The 19,795-nt window shown below is 47.7% G+C and overlaps 1 protein-coding gene across 3 annotated transcripts in view; it reads left to right on the top strand.

Moving 5' to 3' along the window:
• The window catches only part of FMNL1 (formin like 1), a 593,200-nt gene that overhangs the window by 392,026 nt on the left and 181,379 nt on the right, over positions 1-19,795 (top strand). For all 3 annotated transcript variants that reach the window (XM_069634229.1, XM_069634230.1, XM_069634228.1), the window contains exon 10: positions 17,157-17,231. In XM_069634229.1, the coding sequence (XP_069490330.1) occupies positions 17,157-17,231 (75 nt within the window). The remainder of the gene's footprint in view (positions 1-17,156; positions 17,232-19,795) is intronic.

A 19,795-nucleotide genomic window follows, 5' to 3' on the forward strand; every position in this document is an offset into this window, starting at 1 on the left:
AAAGAGCTTGACTCTCCTCATGATCCCCCAAGAAAATTGCGCTCATCGGCCAACAATTTAGGCAGATCCTTCCCAGGTTGTGGCTGCTAAAGTCTGGAATGCCCTCCCCTTAGATCTCAGACGTTTGAAGGATTTCAGCATCTTTCATCGGAAACTGAAGACTGTTCTGTTTAACTAAGCCACTGTGATGACTTCTCTTGCCGTCCTGTTCTATCGTCTGTCTGTTTGTGTTTCGGGGCCCTGATGCCTGCGGGCTACGGCGCCTTTCAAATAAATAAATAAATAAATAAATAAATAATAGATGGAAACTAACTGATGCATCCCCCATCTACTTGTCTCTCTTCTACTTCCTCCCACAAAGAATCGCACAAGCATGTGTATCGCACTATTTGTCGTCGGAGATGTTCAGCTCTATCTGCTCTTCCTCCCAGGTGTCACATGATGGCACGTGTGTCGTCCACTCACTTCAAGAGGCAAACAATAACGGATGTATCACCCACTGCCGGACTCTCTTCTACTTCCTACTACAAAATCATGCGTGATTCTTGGACAAGTTGCACTTATGGTTTCTCTACTCGACCTGCGTTTCCCTACAGGTGTCACCCTATGGCAAATATTTCATCAAAGTGCCCTCTGGGATTCACCGCTCCTCCCCAGTGTGAATCACAAGCTGGTCGAAGGATTTTCTTATCGCGGCAACTGTGTTGCTTACGGTCACTTCACACAGAACTCCTGGTTTCTCCTCCTGCTTCACAAAAATCACTGCTATCTTCTACGGACTTCTAGAGGTTTCACACAAAGTCAAGAGTCGCATATTTGAGCCTCTCTCCTGATGACACAAGCTTTTCTTATTATTTGTATAGAATTCTTGGGTGAAGAAAACCCACCTGCACCATATAACCCCCGAGAAGGGGTCAGCCTTCCTTGCTTTGCTCGTTCACATGATCATATGCACGATGGCAGGGGTGTTTCGGTCCCTCTAGTGAAAATCAGCAGTTAGCGCGCATGCGCGGCAGGGTGCAGGCGGATTTGCCTCTGCCAGTTCTTCAACTGGAAAAGCAGAGGCATTGGAAGACAGTAGAACATAACCCCAGCTCAAGACATCCCCAGTATCTAAGAAGAATCAACCTCAGCCTTTTCACTATTAACGTGTTTAGTAGATAAATGTTCCTGTCCCCATTTACCAATGGACAACCTACATATTAAAAGGGACACAAAGTTCTGTATCGCGCTACCTGTGACCCAACCTTCTATCTAAAGAGATGTAAAGGTCTGCATATGTCTACCTGTGATTGAGTCAGCCATCTATAGAGATGTAAAGGTCTGCATCCCTGTGCCAAAGCCTGGGCAAAGCATCTATAGAGATGTAAAGATTCCCCCCCCCCCCCGTGCCCAAGCCTGGGCAGGGCATCTGTAGAGATGTGAAGGTCTGGATCCCTGTTCCAAGAACTGAGCATGGCATCCATAGAGATGTAAAGGTCTTCATCCCTGTGCCAAGGCCTGGGCAGGGCATCTATAGAGATGTAAGGGTCTGCATCCCTGTGCCAAGGCCTGGGCAGGGCATCTATAGAGATGTACAGGTCTGCATCCCTGAGCTAAGGCCTGGGCAGGGCATCTATAGAGATGTAAAGGGCTGCATCCCTGTGCCAGGGCCTGGGCAGGGCATCTATAGAGATGTAAAGGGCTGCATCCCTGTGCCCAGGCCTGGGCTGGGCATCTATAGAGATGTAAAGGTCTGCATCCCTGAGCCAAGGCCTGGGCAAGGCATCTATAGAGATGTAAAGGCTGCATCCCTGTGCCAGGGCCTGGGCAGGGCATGTATAGAGATGTAAAGGTCTACATCCCTGTGCCAAAGCCTGGGCAAAGCATCTATAGAGATGTAAAGATTCCCCCCCCCCCGTGCCCAAGCCTGGGCAGGGCATCTGTAGAGATGTGAAGGTCTGGATCCCTGTTCCAAGAACTGAGCATGGCATCCATAGAGATGTAAAGGTCTTCATCCCTGTGCCAAGGCCTGGGCAGGGCATCTATAGAGATGTAAGGGTCTGCATCCCTGTGCCAAGGCCTGGGCAGGGCATCTATAGAGATGTACAGGTCTGCATCCCTGAGCTAAGGCCTGGGCAGGGCATCTATAGAGATGTAAAGGGCTGCATCCCTGTGCCAGGGCCTGGGCAGGGCATCTATAGAGATGTAAAGGGCTGCATCCCTGTGCCCAGGCCTGGGCTGGGCATCTATAGAGATGTAAAGGTCTGCATCCCTGAGCCAAGGCCTGGGCAAGGCATCTATAGAGATGTAAAGGCTGCATCCCTGTGCCAGGGCCTGGGCAGGGCATGTATAGAGATGTAAAGGTCTACATCCCTGTGCAAAGGCCTGGGCAGGGCATCTGTACAGATGTAAAGGTCTGCATCCCTGTGCCAGGGCCTGGGCAGGCCATCTATAGAGATGTAAAGGTCTTCATCCCTGTGCCAAGGCCTGGGCAGGGCATCTATAGAGATGTAAGGGACTGTATCCCTCTGCCAAGGCCTGGGCAGGGCATCTATAGAGATGTAAAGGGGTGCATCCCTGTGCCAGGGCCTGGGCAGGGCATCTATAGAGAGGTAAAGGTCTACATCCCCGTGCCAAGGCCTGGGCAAGGCATTGATAGAGATGTAAAGGGCTGCATCCCTGTGCCAGGGTCTGGGCAGGGCATTTATAGAGAGGTAAAGGTCTGCATCCCTCTGCCAAGGCCTGGGCAGGGCATCTATACAGATGTAAAGGTCTGCATCCCTGTGCCAAGGCCTGGGCAGGGCATCTATAGAGAGGTAAAGGTCTGCACCCCTGAGCCAAGGCCTGGGCAAGGCATCTACACAGATGTAAGGGTCTGCATCCCTGTGCCAGGGCCTGGGCAGGGCATCTATAGAGAGGTAAAAGTCTGCATCCCTGAACCAAGGACCGAGCAGGGCATCCATAGAGATGTAATGGTCTGCATCCCTGTGCCAAGGCCTGGGCAGGGCATCTACACAGATGTAAGGGTATGCATCCCTATGCCAAGGCCTGAGCAGGGCATCTGTACAGATGTAAAGGTCTGCATCCCGGTGCCAGGGCCTGGGCAGGGCATCTATAGAGATGTAAAGGTCTTCATCCCTGTGCCAAGGCCTGGGCAAGGCATCTATAGAGATGTAAGGGTCTGCATCCCTGTGCCAGGGCCTGGGCAGGGCATCTATAGAGATGTAAAGGGCTGCATCCCTGTGCCAGGGCCTGGGCAGGGCATCTATAGAGATGTAAAGGGCTGCATCCCTGTGCCAGGGCCTGGGCAGGGCATCTATAGAGAGGTAAAGGTCTCCCCACCCCCCGTGCCCAGGCCTGGGCAGGGCATCTATAGAGATGTAAGGGTCTGCATCCCTGTGCCCAGGCCTGGGCAGGGCATCTATAGAGATGTAAAGGGCTGCATCCCTGTGCCAGGGCCTGGGCAGGACATCTATAGAGAGGTAAAGGTCTGCATCCCTGTGCCAAGGCCTGGGCAGGGCATCTATAGAGATGTAAGGGTCTGCATCCCTGTGCCAAGGACTGGGCAGAGCATCTATAGAGATGTAAGGGTCTACATCCTTGTGCCCAGGCCTGGGCAGGGCATCTATAGAGATGTAAAGGTCTGCATCCCTGTGCCGAGGACTGGGCAGAGCATCTATAGAGATGTAATGGTCTGCATCACTGTGCCAATGACCAAGTCGGCCATTGTAGATGTATCTGTAACTTTATGGCACTACCCAATGCAGGGCTTTAAGTGGGTCGGGGCAGAGCCCTGTCCGTCTTCCAAAAGTGCTCCCGAGCTAGCCATAGAGGCACCAAACACCTCAGCAGCCCTGAGCTGCATGGTTAAAGGGCTGCCTGCGAGGTCGTAGCTTCTAATTAGAAATAAACTGAGAGGCCCCGACCTCAAAGGCATCCCTTTAATCACAAGGCTATGTTGAGTTAAGGGCTGCTTGGGGGGTTTGGCGTCTCCCACAAAGAAACAAAAGGAGAGGCACCATAAGTCTTTTAGCGCGCCCTCTCTTTTTGTCTCTTAATGACCAGCTCAGACCCCATCCGAGCCAGTGATTAACAAAACAAAAGACATGGGCAAACCAATGCACCCTGCCCCCCCTATCTATCCACATCCCTAATCACCTACTCCCCTCTTCTTCGTAGGCCAGTCCTCCTCGTTAGAGCCCCCCTCACAAATTCGCCCCACTTAAACCGCAGACCCAAACTGTCCAATTGCAGAGTGAAGGCGGAGATGGCCCTGCTGGCCCTACTCCCTTACTTATAGAGAGCAATGAGGTGCCTTCATGAAGGTTAAAGGTTGTGTATCCAGCGCATGAAATGGACCAGAAACAAGACAAAGCAGCGCTCCCTGTCCCCAGACCCAGGAGCTGGCACGGAAGACAGGACACTGCCAGTGAGGTGTGATCTGAAGCAGAGTTACTGCTGTATGCACCAACAACCCACCTTTCACAGCTTTCAGAAGACTCCGCACAGGCAACATAACACAGAGGTCGCAGACATCCTTCTTCTCCTTCTTAATTACTGAATGCGTGGGCGGACCCACGCAGGTGCTTCCCCATCCAATAGGATGATGTGCACCAACCCACCAATCAACAAATAGCCCACATAAACTCACAACTCCTCCCACCGCCCCGTCTGTCTCACAAAATCCAACAACACACTGCTCCTCCTCCTGCCTCTCACCCCGTCACCTCCTAGCAAAGCCTTCCCTCTCAGCTCAGCCACACCCAGCGCAGACAACCGAACCCTCATCAATTCTCTCTCTACAACATGTCTCTCACACCTAAGCAAAAAATGTCCCACAGTCTCAGGCACCCCACACACTGCACAGTCCCTTGACTCACGCTTCCCCACTTGATGCAGACAGTCATTCAGCCCCAGATGCCCTACCCTCAACCGATTCAGCATCACCTCCTCCCCCCTCATCCATTCCAGACTTCCCGCGTCCACCTTCACCGACACTTTCCCACGGACACCAAACATCCACCTGCCCTTCACCCCACTCACCCACCTCTCCTGCCACTCATCCATGACCCACGCAGGCGCTTCCCCATCCTAAAGGATGATGTGCACCACATGACCCGTCTCAAACTGGTGTATATGTCCTGCAATTTACAGACATCTTTTTTGTTAGGGTGAGTACTGAGACCAATCAAAACCGCAGAGTCCAAATTCCATTATTCCCTCAAAAGAGTTTCTTGGTGAATCACTATAAGGCACATTTCAAAGAAATAATTTTGGGCATTCTTATGTTCCCATAATGCTGTTTGCTTTTATGCAAATTGCCAGGATTGGGTTCTATGAAGAGAGACTGTGTTATGTGACCTGGCCTGGGACCCCGGGCCACCCCTCAGAGGAGGAGAGGGTTCCCCCAGTAAATGGTTTCGCTTTCCAGCACTGTAGTGCGTATGTGTGTCTGTAATCAAGCGCTGCCATGATGTAGGTAAAAGGCTCTCTATTTATACATAGTCAGGTGGGAAGCTTTGTATAGCAAACCACACTTAAATAGTGTAAGAATGAACTTGTGTAGCTTAATTTTTTAATATATTTTGGAAAGGCAACTATCACCGAACCCGCGAAGCTTGGGGATCAGTGATCATTGTGTTTTTCAAATGGATTCTGCTCTGTGTGCACAGTGTGTTCTCTGCTCTGCCACAGGGTCTTTGACCATCAACAAACTCGGGGACTGTCTTCGGCAGGGGAGTATCTGGCATTACAAGAGTGCGGGGTTGAGCCACGAAAAAAGTCCTGTTACTTTTCCCCCCAAACGCAGTGCGCACAATTCCATACGGTCTCATTCGCGCCCCCAAACCGCCAACCCTGCCCCAATCTACTGCTTTGCTATCATTAGTGGCAGATGGCATTTTAACGCATAGCAAAACCAGAAAAAACTGCATGATCGTTACAGATGCAGGAAACTCAACTATAGAGGGCTCTGTCCAGGCCTCTGGGGCAAAATACATGCAAACCTCCTAATTTGCATATGGATTGCGCCAACAGATGTGACTTCACAGAAAAGGACATTGCAAGGAGCATCGTCTTTCATACTTGGAGGCACCATAGACATTACTTCAGAATAAATTGCCATAAGTAAACCAAATGGCAAATAACTTTGTGGTGCAACAGATCTAAATTGCACTTTTATTATATATGGAGCAACTCTACAGTCACTGGGCGTTTTTTTAATAATAGCATGATATATTAACACAAGCTGTGAAGTGAATCAGAATCACTTACAGAGCTGCACATAAGACACAGTGCGATTAAATTATTTGCCCAGGATGAAACCAGGATGTTGACAATTTAAGCAACTGAGCACATCTTCCCAGGTTTAGCTTTTACACATATTTATTAAGGTTTTGCTTCGGAAGCAAACCACATTACATAATAAACTATCCTTTCATAGTAAACTAACTATACAGTGCATACATTGTCACATAAATATGTTGAGCAATAGGAGTATGGCTTTAGTTTTATTAGCCCCCCCCCTCCTGCATTCAAAGTGAGCCTAACAAAGGCCCCTTGGGTTTTACAGCCATAGTCATTATTTCACACAGCATGCCACTTTATGCACACGTATCACTCCCTCCCATGTCCATTTCTAAAGGGACAACAGTCCCTGCTAATAGTCCTCCCTCCCTTCCATCAGTGCATAATGGGTCACTTTCTAACGCTCTGTTTACAAAGATCAACATGAGAGCCCCTCAGCTGCCCACAGCTCCTTGGGGCATTTCCTGGCAGAGGAACACCTCTCCCGTTCAGAAAAGGTAAGGTGTCCTGCTCCCAGGACAATGAGCTTGCTGAGCAGGAATTGCTCGGCACACATTGTCCTGCCAGTGGGACAACTTTCCCGCTGGGCACCCTCATTGAGGTGCCCCAGTGATAAATGTCCCACAGCTGCTCCCCTACCATCCCAACCCGCTCGATATGCCACTGGGCCTGCGTGATGTAATGTGCTTTGTGCGACCGCACTGTGCACACAGGCATTGTGCGCACAGTGTGCTCGCATAGAGCACATTAGATCATGCGCGACCGCACTGTGCACGGTTCTTTGACAGGGCTGGGACAGAGGCAAGCCGGATCCCGAGATCTGGCTAGAGAGCTGATGCCGGATCTCGGATCCAGTGAGAGCCGGCCCATTAGCCAGCATTATTAACTGGGATGTTCCTGCTTGTCCCAGTGTTTCGGTTAATTGTTGTGCCGTGTTGGCGGGAGCTGTCGCAGCGTGTGCAAAAAATAAAAATCACCAGGATTGGGTTCTATGAAGCCATAGTGTTTTGCGTGACCCCGCTTCCTCCTCCCCAAGGCCGGCCCCTCCAAGGAGGAGAGGGTATCCGTGTGCCTGTAATTAAGCCCTTTCATGATGTGGTAAAAGGCTCGCTATTTATACATAAATAGCGATGTGGGTGGGAGGCTTTCTATGCATGTGCCAATAACATGATGGAGGTCAAGGGCTCCATACTCAGGTGCCAATAATGTCAGTGACATGCTCTGCATGCATGTGCAAAAAATGGAACCACACAACGATGGATGGCCCTGTATTCATGTGCCACTAACCAAGTCATGCTGTGGTGTAGGTGAAAGACTCACTATACATTCGCCAATAAGCAAGTGATGAATTCATGTAAGTGCGTGCATATATAATGCAGGACCTGGTATTCGAACCTGTGTTACTCTGCGTTGTCTTGCTCCTAAAACAAACCCATTCGCCCTGAGCTATCCTCGCGACCCCTTTGTCATTAACCAATGCATATAATGATGAAAGTGAAGGCCCTCTGTTCACGTGCCAATAACAAATTCATGCCATAAAGCAAGTGAAAGCCTCTGTATTCATGGGTCAGTTACCATGCCACAGCACGATATGGGTGAAAGGTTGTCTATTCATGCGCCCACAACCAAGTCATGGATTGATGTAGAGAGAGGCGTTGCTGGGGGGACTGAGGGGGCTACATCCCGGGTCTTTTGGTTGCAGCCCCGGATAGAAGCCGAGAAGCTACAACTAAAAGGCTATCTAACCCCGGGTCCCGCCAGTCCCGACATTAGCATAGCCCCGGACCTATTCTTGATCTAGCAACAGAGCCGTTGCTGGGGGGGAGGGGCTGAGGGGGCTATAGCCCCAGGTCTTTTGGTTGTAGCCCCGGATAGAAGCTCAGGGGTTACAACCAAAAAGGATAGCTAGCCCTGAGTCCTGACAGTCCCGACATTAGCGTAGCCCCAGATCTTTTCCGGGACTAGCAACACCCCTACCTAGCAACAACCCTGGATGCAGATAAAAGGCCCTGAGTGCAATCAAGATGAATAACGATGTAGGCGAAGGGTCCTCTTTTTATGTACCAATCACCAAGCCAGTCTTTGTTGTAGGTGAAAGGCTCCCTGTGCGTGTGTCCAGTAACTAAATCATACCGCAGTGTAGGTGAAAGGCTCTGTGTTCACGTGTCAATAACAAGCCATGCATTGAAGTGAAAGATCCGCTATTTGTGGGCCTAAAGCCAAGCCATGGCGCGATGTAGTAGAAAGTCTCTCTATGGATGTGCCAATCCCAAGGCATGCAGCGAGGCAGGTGAAAGGATAGTGCGTGCACTTGTTAATACCCAAGCCGTGGTTAGATATGTGAAGAGTTGCTTTAGTACTCATGTACCCAGTGGTCGAAGTGGACGGGAGAAGTTGGGAGCGGTGCTCCTCTACTTTTTTAAATAAAGTTTTACAGCTCCTATACTTTTATTTGAAAAAGAAACCGTTCCGGAATGGCTTCGTTTTAAAATAAGTGCAGGAGGAAGTTGAAACTTGCTCTTTCAGTGCACTGCACTGAACGTTCCCTTAAACAGAAGGCGCGTGTGCTTGGGGGTTTGGATTGTGTGTGGGAGGGGGCGTGGTGATGGGGTTTGTGGCGAGTGGGTTAGAGCCAGCAGGGAACATAGTTCCACTACTTCTTTTCGTACACTTCAACCACTGCATGTACCTCGTCAAGGCTTTAGGTGTGACTTGGTGTCTCTGAAACACAGTCAGCCCCATCTCGGCAGTGAAAGGCCTTTTCCTCCTCTCCCAGTATACTCACGCCATGCGTGAGATCAGGTCACCCTGCCCTTCCGGGATACTCGGGTTGTGACATAATTGGTCCCTGAAATGCCACTTCGGCTGTGCAAGAGCGCCACCTGCTGGCCAAAATATTTGAAACAAGTTTCTTTCTTTCCTGCAGCAACCGAGAGAAGTTAGTATATTGTGCATATTGTGGATGTTGACTGCCCATCCAGCCTAGCCGAAGTCCTGACGCTCAAAGCCTTCACTGGGGTTACCACATGTTCTTAATTTCAAAACCCGCCCATATGCTAACAGCCCCACCCCTTTCCCCCACCAATGGCCACGTGCAGCATGTTCAGTGCGTTGGGTTAAAAGTTGTAGTATGTGTTGGTTTATTAAGTTGTTACATTTTGTGTGAAGTAAAGCCTTAATGCACGCATAAAATGTGTTTTAGGTGTTCTAATAGAAGCGTTAACATCCAATGCCCCTGTGAACGCTGTCCCTTGCCATTGCAAAGCAATGTAACCACACTACAGTATATATGATCTTTGCAATTTACTGTAACATGGAATATACTATGCAAACCATTCATAAATTCATTATTGCCTTCTCACGCTGTACTATCTCTGTAACCTAATGTGTAATCATACAACGCTGTATATAAACTATGTAACGTATTGCAACATGTAATATACTATGCAAGCTAAGCGCCCAGATGCCTCTGGGCTAAGTGCGCTCTATAAATAAATAAATACAAATATAAATACAAAATGCGCTCCTTAAATCAGAAATACAAATGTTCAAGTTAAAGTGAAATCCATTCTTTCCCTAAATAGTGCACCCTGGAGATCACATTAACAAAATGAGCGCAAAAGGGGAGATTTGGCCCTTTGTATGAGCACCCTTTGGTTTTTAAAAACATAAGTTACAAAGTCAGGGACATCATTTCAGGCCAGGGCATATGAAAAGGGAAAACTCCAAACAGAGCCTTCCTGTGTTGTGTTATGTTATGTTATGTTATGTATGAAGCTTTTATACTGTGCCAAATCACCACCACAGTGGTCTCAGAGAGCCGGGCTTGTCCAGAAAGTATGATCAGACCTTATTCTGATGAGAGATGAGGAGTGGGCATAAGAAAGGGGGACGGCAAAGCGGGGAGGCAGGGGTGGACTGGGAACCCCAAGAGGCCCTGGAAATAATTCAGGCCCTACATCACACTTTTCCAACAAGCCAAACCCTTTTCCTAAGAGAAAATTTGGAAAATCCACACAAAAGAGGCCCAGGGTGATGAGGCCTACTGGGAAATTTTCAGAGTTCCCTATTGGTCAGTCCACCCCTGCTTTGAGGTTTTTTGACAGACATCAGAATGGGTGATGTAGCCAGGAATAGGTACTGCGATAGTTTGGGTGCACGTGGGTCCGCTGGAAGGCCGTATGCCAGCACCTGAGGAAGGTGGTATCTCTTTGTGTTGTGCAAACAATGGATAGAGTAATTGGCAGTTTGCTTGAAAAAACAGTTTGAGTAATGCCATCACTGCCAATTGGATCCACTTACTAATTAAAAGTAGAGCTTTACTCTCAGGCAATGTTTATAGTGCACTCATACTTGGAATATCCTTGCACCTTAAACTCATGCCAGGCCCCTGGTGCCCAAGCAAAAAGATACTGAGGAGCGCATATGTATCCAAGGTGGGCTCCACCTCAGGACACGGGGTCTGTCATCGTGCCAGCGCTGATTTAATTTACAAAACAATCATTAATACCAATATTAATCAATTAGGTGCTTCACACCTAAAACAATTGTCAGCAAAACTAGGTGTTACTTACTAGGTACAGGCTGTCCTATTTAAAATATTTTTTAAAGAGCATTATGCACTTAAAAATGTACCCTTTAAGCATAATAAAAAGGAATACATTTAAAATACCTTTATTTAAAAAAAAAAATAATCTGCTTGGTTGCGAAACTGTCCAAACTCCCTATTCACTCAGGTCTTAATTGCAGGCAACAGGAATAGACAGTGTTAATGTGAAACAAGCTAAAGGTAAATACCCTGATCTATAAGGCTTCCCCCCTTTCGTTTTTTGCCGAATGGCATTTTGCCTCATTTTTTTCTGCTGATTTGTTCACCTTTTTTACTGCAAAAAGCAGGGAGAAGCAGCCGCACCTCGCCTTCTGCCCCAACTCCTCCTGTATATACCATTCCCAAACTTCGCACATATAGATTAGTGGTAAAATAAGGTGGCAGAAATGTCAGCAAAACTTAATTCTGCAAATGGCCGTTCGGCAAAAGTGAGGAATACAAAGAAATCATTGTGACAAAATGATTACTGCTCTACAGGAGTACAGGGATGAGTATTGGCTAAACACCTACTTTGACCCAAACTACTACTAAACCAGCAGTGATACCAGTCGTAGAGGTGAAATAATAACAGCACGACAGGTACACCTCCTTCGCCTCTTTTAGTAACGTGGGCCGAGGGCAGGCTATAGTCTTCCAGAGGGGTGTGAGCTGGTACCGATATGATATGATATGATATGATAGTTTATTTATATAGCGCCTATACACAATGTGTTTCAAAGCGCTTCAAGGCAAGGGAGGGAACAATGGAAAATACAATGACATTCTTACAGACCATGAACAGTAAGGATGTGAAATTAACTATCGCACTCGGCCTGACGACATTTCAGATAGTGCAAGAACTAAGACATAGATAAGAAAGGGAGGGGGAGAGTGGGAAGGAAATGGAAAGACAGGCCACTACCGTACTAGGCCTGACGACATTTCTGGTAGAGCCGGAGAAAAACAAGAGGTGAGGCAGAGGGGTGCAGAAAGGTAGGGGAGGAACAAAACAAGCGACTATCATACTAGGCCTGACGACATTTCAGATAGTGCTGGAGGGGAGTGGGGAGGAAAAAAACAGTAACCGATGCAACACAAACAACAATAGTATCGGTGCCCCAAAATAAAATAATGTCCAGCCAATGTTCTATACAAATATGAACTTTAATAAAGCTTACACAACTAATGACAAACACTAAAGAGCCACAACTGAAAAGGAAAGACAGAGAATGCAGACGTTATGAGCAAAGCAGGGTACTCTGGGTGAAGGCACGGGTGCAGGCAATTGGTTTGAGCAGCAAATATCGAACGTACTTGAAAGTGTCTTGAAAAATCAAAGAGTGGAGAGTCTTATAACTCACGTGGGCAGAGGGACAGCACCACAGCAAATACCTGCATTGCTTGTCTCGGTTGATTGTGTCAGGTCTGGCTTCTCAGCACTTTTCTGCAGTTGAGCCAGTGTTGAGTCTGTCAAGACGAGCTGTTCCAGTGGCGAGTCAGTTATGAGACAGCTTCTAGATGGGGCCCTCTGTGGATCAAGTCAGCTTTCGAGACAGGTCAAATCAATGGCTCCCAACAGGTCAAGTCAGCGGTCCAGTCAGATTGATATGTTGCTTCCACTGGCTCAAGTCGACATTGGAGACAGAGTTGATGGCTTTCCGCAGGATGAGTCCACGCTTGAGTCAGCTCAAGACGATGCTTCTGTTGGGTCAAGACAGCTCTTGGGATGTGGTGAGTTAGGTGCTTCAACAGTGGCAAGCCAAAGGTTGAGTCGTGGTGGCAATGCACTTCATTGGGTTGAGTCGGCCTTGAGATGGCTCGAAGGAGCAGGTAAGCAGTTCAAAGTTCTTAGAATGCCAAAAGGTGCACCAAAGGTCCTGTAGCGGCTTGAAGTGAGTCAAAGTGGAACACCTCTCTTGGACTAAACCTTTTCTCTGAAAACTATAAAACTGCTCCCTTCGTGGTCTACCTACTTCAAAAGGACTAGATTAATCAGCACTCTGGTGTGAGAGGCCCATAGTTATGTCAGGGCAGTCTTTGAACCACCGGTTCCAAGGCAATGTCCCACAGAGGGTTCCTGTCTCCTCCAGGAAAGTGTTGACCTTCCTCAGCGAGATCAAAAGAAAAGCATCTTGGGTAGAGTCCCACTTGGTTGTTGTGGGTACACCCAGTCCACATGGCTAATATGCACCAGCCCTGCATGAAAGAGTAACCTCGCCAACGTAATATGACCTCTAAATGCTTGTGGCTTTATAATTATGGGATCCCAGTAGCCACCATGACATAAACAGACATGGCTTATATTAACATGCCACCAGGCCACTGGGGTACACAAATATAAGAGTGTGAAAGACAGGAACAGATGATTAAAAGCCACCTCTGCCTTATGGAACTTTGTGTTCCGTGAGCTGTTTCGGAAGGCACATGGGACCTTAGAAACTGTAATGCTGCCACTGCAGGGCAGGAGCTTGGGGTGACAGGAGATGGTCACAGTCAAGATCAATGGGTGCACTATGCTTTTTGGCATGGCGCATTATGAAAGGGGTATCTGAATAGCAGGCCTCCCTCGGAGAACGAGAATTACCTACATCATTGTATTGGTTAAGATCAAAAATGTTCAGGCTATACTGCCCCAGCAGATGGCATTCTGTCACAATCATATTTTTGGATAATTTGTAAATATTAATTTAACTTAACACCCGTTAATACATAATTTAGCCCTCTTTTTAGGCACAACATGTTAGTTTATAAATACACAGCAGTTCCCCATAATTGCCAGGACCCCCTGTCTTTTTTAAAGGTCTGGACTTCCTTTTAAAGATTAAACAAGTGAGTGGCTGGTCAGCAAACAATAGACACCCCCACATCCCATTTAGCACCTGTTTGTAAAGTAAAAGAAAGAAAAGGAAGAGGTTTTGCAATTGGGGGCTTGCAAATGCCTGCATTTAGCCTGCAGAGAGAGCAAATAAAAAGCAGCCAAAACAGCAGCATTCCCGCAGGTCGTAGACAGCACCTAAAAAACATGGAGTCCGGTCAAAATCTGGAAAGGTGGCAACCCTAGTGTTGCCATGTTTCAATATTAACTACTTTTACGTCTGTCCGCAACTCCCATGCTACGCATAGAGCCACAAAGTAGCCCTTTGAGCAAAAATGTAGGAATACAAGGGTCATCTAAAGCATGCATTTATAAATACTATGCTCTGTGCAGTCCCTGGGTTCTGGCCTCTGTGCTGAAGGCCAGGATGAAAGATACAGATGCAAAACCCGAGGGAGGTAGAGTGAAACATCGATATGCATCTATATGCTGTGTTCTCGTGCTCCCTGCTGAGAACTGGAAGGGAAGATGTGAGGATCTGGGATACATTGAGCCTCATTATGAGTGTGCCGGTCTGGTAACAACGGTGCAGGTAAGCTACAGGCACCGTTGTAACTGGATTGGCATACTCTGAGTTCTGCGAGCGGGTGCCTTTCCCCCTGACCTGGCGGAACGGCACCCGCTCGCAGACCTCGACGGATGCATCGGCACTGTTGCACACACTGCTGGTGCATCCGTCCTCCCCATTCCCATTCGAGTCCTATAGGACTCGAATGGGAATGTCCAGTAATATTTTCCGGCGCCTGGCTATGGGCAATTACCCGGACCGCCGGGGCTGTAATGTCCTGATAATTCCCCATTACCGGCACGGCTACTGACACAGTCGCAATGAGGCCCATTGACTTAATAAAGCGTGATGCAAACCCCGGCAGCAAGCTACATGAAAGAGTCATATAGGGGAACAGAAGGTTCTAGGCCAGGGACAGCTCATTGATCTGTCACAGAATGGAACCGGTCTCTGCCTGGCCTGTCTGGCGGTGAGAATAAGTTCACTTTGTTGATTGTTCCTGACTTTGGCACTACAGGTGCTGCTATGAGGCGTGCCTGTCGCTTTATGCCTAGCCGCGCGTGCCAGGCTTCCACTCCGAGGTCCAGCCATGCTACTGCCAGGTTGCTGCTGCGGGGACTGCCATGCGTTGGGAGCTAGGGGGTATCTGACCTCGGAACGAGCTGGTGCTGAAAGTGAGGGAGTAGGTGTCGCTCCACCATAGGTCTACGGCCTGCGGCAAGTTGGCCCAGGGTGTGGAGCCTGGTTGAAGGGCTCAGAGAGAACACGCTCCGGGCAATGAGCTAAACAAGGGTTACATACACAAAGAAGGAGTTGTAAGGTATCAGGTAATAATATCCCTATATATATATAGTTATATATATGGTTGCTGTATATAATGTCGCCGGGAAGAGGTTGTGGCAACATTATATAGGTGACCATATTTATAGGGACAGGGGGAGCGGGGGTTGTGGGGGTGTCCCACTCTCCCCTTGAAAAAAAAGGGTTTGGGTGTTGCAGGGGTGTCCCCCGCATGTTCCATCTAATAATGCCCCCACAAAAAACGGCCATTTTTCAGCGATTTCTTTGCCTGGCGTTATTTTTGAAGGGACATTATTACATGGAACCCACATTTTCTGTGTCCTTAATTTTTGCACCACTTCAGTGGCAGGTTTACTTGACCTCCTTTCCTGAGGTCTAAATAGATAGTCCCCCAACGTTCCTCTCAACGTAGAACTCTGAATATTGCATAGTTGGTCTTGTGGTCCATCGGACAGGAATGAGTCAGGTTTCAGGGCAGTTGGCTGTGTGGTTGCACGCAGACCTTAATCCATCTGACGATAGAATGACGATTTTGGAAGAGTGTACAGGTAGAGCACAAGGCAGTTCAGTGTGTGTCTTTCCCTATATGCTGCGGTGACTATGTTTCACTGAGTATTAGGGGTTTCCTGGGGTTGGTCCAAATTGCCCCGGCCCCAGAGACACTTCTAGTTAAGCATTCAGTTGAGAAACGGCTGACATGGCGGTTACAGATCCTGCTCCTGTACCATCCTGGTGCTCCGCCATCTTGATTTTCAAGGTGACATCTGGGGAAAAGGGGTTACATTTGCATTCCAAACATACAAACGGACAGCGCCAGGCACGGGCTTGGGAGAGCTAAATCCCCCCCACTTTGACGCAGCAGTCATCACTCTGCTGTTATGCCCAGCCCCGGGCTCAGACCTCTAGAACCCATCACATTTCTACACTCGGGGAGCAGTGTATTTACTAAAGCAAATACACCGCTCTCCCAGGTGAGAAATCAGGCATTGAAGTGAAGGCAGAAAACAAAAGCCTACCATTGGGATATCAGTAGACCTCTCCACGTCCCCCCACCCCCATGTTGCAGCTAAAGGCTTAACTGCTGCTGGATCAGCTATTGCATGGTCCATGCTTTCAATAATTACCAATAACACAAAAAAGTGTTTTTGTGTGTATGCAGGGATTGTATGTATGCATGCATGTATGAATGTATGCATGCATGCAAGGGAGTGTGCAAGTTGGTGTACGATGTATGCCAGGAGATGTCTGCAAGTGCACACCTATGAATGAATGCAGTGTGAATGGTGTACCCTTCGCGTGTTAATGAGCGCACAGTCTAAATGTTGTGTGGGTGCATGACTGGTGGTGAATGTGTCTGAATGTGTCTATATCTCTGTGTATATACACTGGGACCTGGGGAGGAGCAGAATCATGGCTACGCCTGTGGTGAGTAGGGGTGAAAGATGGATCTAACGGGCCAAAAGTAAAGCGTAATATCTACTCATCCACCTGGGCTTGGGGAGGGGGCGGTAGGGAGGGTGGGGCTTAATCAGTAGCACAATAGGTTTAATGTCCCATCTCACTAACAGTTTTCAAAACTGCCATCCAGACCCCCAAAATGTTAAAGCTGGCTCTGCCCCTGCATACGAAAAAGAGATCTTTAAAATCCAGGCTTATTGTATGTCATGGTTTTATCAAATGTTCATTAACTAAATGAAAGTGTATCGTTCATGTTTATTTGAAAAACCCCAAGCTATTATTTTCTCCCTAACCCTATGAGTTTAGGTTTGGGACCCCACAGTAAGAGTGGGGGTGCATTTGGCTGATCTCTGCAGGCATGTGGGATTGTGGAGCTTCTGTGGGAGGTGTGCCTGTTTCCCCTCTCTCTGTGGGTGCCGGAGAAGGCTGTGCAGAGAGGTGGTCTGTGTTCTGACCTCTCTGGGGGGCCGGGATGGATGGTTTGGTGCGGCCTGAGGCATGAGGAGTAGTTTTACGCAGCACCATGTATCTTTCAATCTTTGTAATTTATGGGAAGGTTGGAGGCGGGCTTTCCGCTGGGGTTATCTTCCTTCCGCTACCCAGACGGTAGATAATCCTGTAATGTGTTTCCGCTACAGGTCTGTGGAGAGAAACATCGCTTTGAAAAACTAATGGAATATTTCCGAAAGGAGGACAACAACATCGACTTCATGGTAAGGGGGGCCAGAGATTCCTGAATCGCTGCTCGGCGTCCCATGACTCTCCTTCCCTCTTAAACTGTCCTTCATCTCGCAGAACAACCTATCTCGCTTTCTCACTCACTATCTCCTTCCATTCTCTACCTGCACATCTTTCCCCTACAGCACCGACCCCCCACTCTCTGGTCGCATTTAACTCACTCCGCTCCCCCAGCGCCCAACCTCTCCCTCAATTAAGTACAACTCAGTAATGGTTGATTTTCATGATTTCGAAGTAGGACTCCCATCATTTCTGGTTTGAACTGCGCCATTTTGGTCTGGCATGAACTGCTAAGGTCAGAGCTAACCCACCTGCACTGCCTCCGGGGCAACCCCTGCACTTGGGGGCTGTTTCTGTATCCCTACAGTCCCCACCAGCTCTTGACACTTGGTGTCTGCACTTACCCCTGCGCTTGCCACTAGCTGGCTGCACTTTTACCTACTATTTTATTTATTTTTTACTGTTGATCCTATGTATTGCACTGCCCCCCCAGCCCCCACTTTCCCTTTCCCCCGTCCCATCTGCTTGCGCAATCTCAATGTCACCTGGCCTAGTAAGATCATTGTCTGTCTTCCCTCTGTTCCCCCTCCCTTGCCTCGTCGCACTTTGAAACACGTGTGTATTAGTGCATTATAAATGCCATATCATATCATATGGACATGGGTTGGTGTGAGTCACAGTAAAATGTTGCTCAGGTCGTGGATAGTACCTGCCTCCATTGGGTTGAATCTGAAGAAAGCCTGTATAGCATTTTTCCAGACAGTATGGTTTGAAAAAAACAAAGTTAGATATTCCGCATACAGATTAGCAACTATGAATACGTGTTTATTTGATTACTTCCTGGTTTTAAAATGCCCCCATAAGAGATAACAAGCATTAGCAATGCCAGAAGTTTGGGCTTTTGTGTAGGCATGGGAAAGTCATTTACCAGGCACTGTCATAGTGGTATTAATGGACCATCAATGGTAGCAGATGCAGAATGGTGCGGGTACCTTGGCCTATAGTAGCAGTACCTGGCAAGTGCCTAATACTTCTAAACATGCACAAACTGTTGGCTTTGCCAATGCTTATTTTAACTGCACTCCAATGAAGGACACCCACAGTGCTTATAAATTGAGTGGCCGAAGGCAGACTTTGTTTAGACATTTTGATTGCACCAGTAACGCGGTTACAGCTCTTATTAAGTCATTAACTCTCAGAAGACTGCTTTGCAAAAACGCTGGCAGGCACTGTGAGCATAACGTTTGATGGTAAGGCTTGATAAAGCTAGCTCAAAGGCATCCCAGGAGGATGTGTTTTGGGCCGGGAAGGGGAGGAAATGGTGGGAATGGCCATAGGGATAGCATGGCCATGGGTAGTCAAAGGGTGGGTAAATAACCAAACAAAACCTACAAGCTTTGTGTCCCTCCTTGTATGCCATTTCTCCTTAGCTGTACAATAATGCAATAGTGTCATCTTAGTGTCATGCTTGAGCACCACCTAATAGCCAAAAATAGAAAATAAACCTTATCCAACAATGTTCTTAAAAAAACATACAGCCCTGCCTTTAAAGATGTAAATCTAGCAGTAAGAGAAAGTAAAGCGACCCTTTGCATAGCAGCAAGGGAACATGAGTTATTTCAATCAGGTAAGAGTCAAAATAATATAATTTACAAGAACATATACAGAATATAGGTTGATGACCACCTTAGACAATAGTTAAGAACTCTAGCCACCCGTGGGCACTTGTATTGCTCATAAGACACCTCCACAAGTTAAGCCTTTGCCTCTGACATCTCTGTATAACCTGCCATCACAAGTTCAGATCCCAGCAGAGCCGACACAGCCTTTCATCTTTCCCAGGCTGATAAACAGGGTAACATTTACAGGGATAATATTAACACCTATTATCAGGGAGAAGTCTGTTCTTTGCGCTATATTAACGGTGCATACTATTAGAAAATGATTAAGAACTCTGCTCAACCAAACTCACTGAGCCTTTCTGGAATGGCCTTCTTGACAACTATCCACGCAGAGAGACTATATATAGTCGCTGACCAAAGAAGGAAAAATGAGAATCCTTGTAAAGAAACATCGATGACCGGTCGAGGAGGATGCTGAAAACTCCCCTAGCCACTCACAATCTGCCCCTAGCAAGCGGGAGCGTCGAAGGACCAACAGCTCATTTCCAGCATCTGGGCAAGAACTTCATTTGTAAATCCCGCACACAAAGACACAAAAGAATTGTTGATAAATTAAAATTGCTTGAAAAACTCTATGGACTGGAAAGTCCTCAGATCAACCATTCGCCGCCAACAAAGTCAAAGATGGCTTATAGACTCTAAAAACCATGAAGGCCTGGGATACAGGTGGCGGAGGGAGGAGATGCTAAAGCTGAAAATGTTTCCAGAATTGGAGCCAGAGAGGAAAGACACCCATAGATTGCAGTGTGTTTTAAATCTCACTCCTAGCTGCAGTGTCTCTGAAGATTTTATTGAATAAATTGTTTTAGTTGACTTAACAACTTTTTCAATTACATATTCACATTTCATTTCAGTGC

The sequence above is a fragment of the Ambystoma mexicanum genome, chromosome 13 (assembly GCF_040938575.1).
Source record: "Ambystoma mexicanum isolate Mex_15411 chromosome 13, UKY_AmexF1_1, whole genome shotgun sequence".
Lineage (NCBI taxonomy): Eukaryota > Metazoa > Chordata > Amphibia > Caudata > Ambystomatidae > Ambystoma > Ambystoma mexicanum.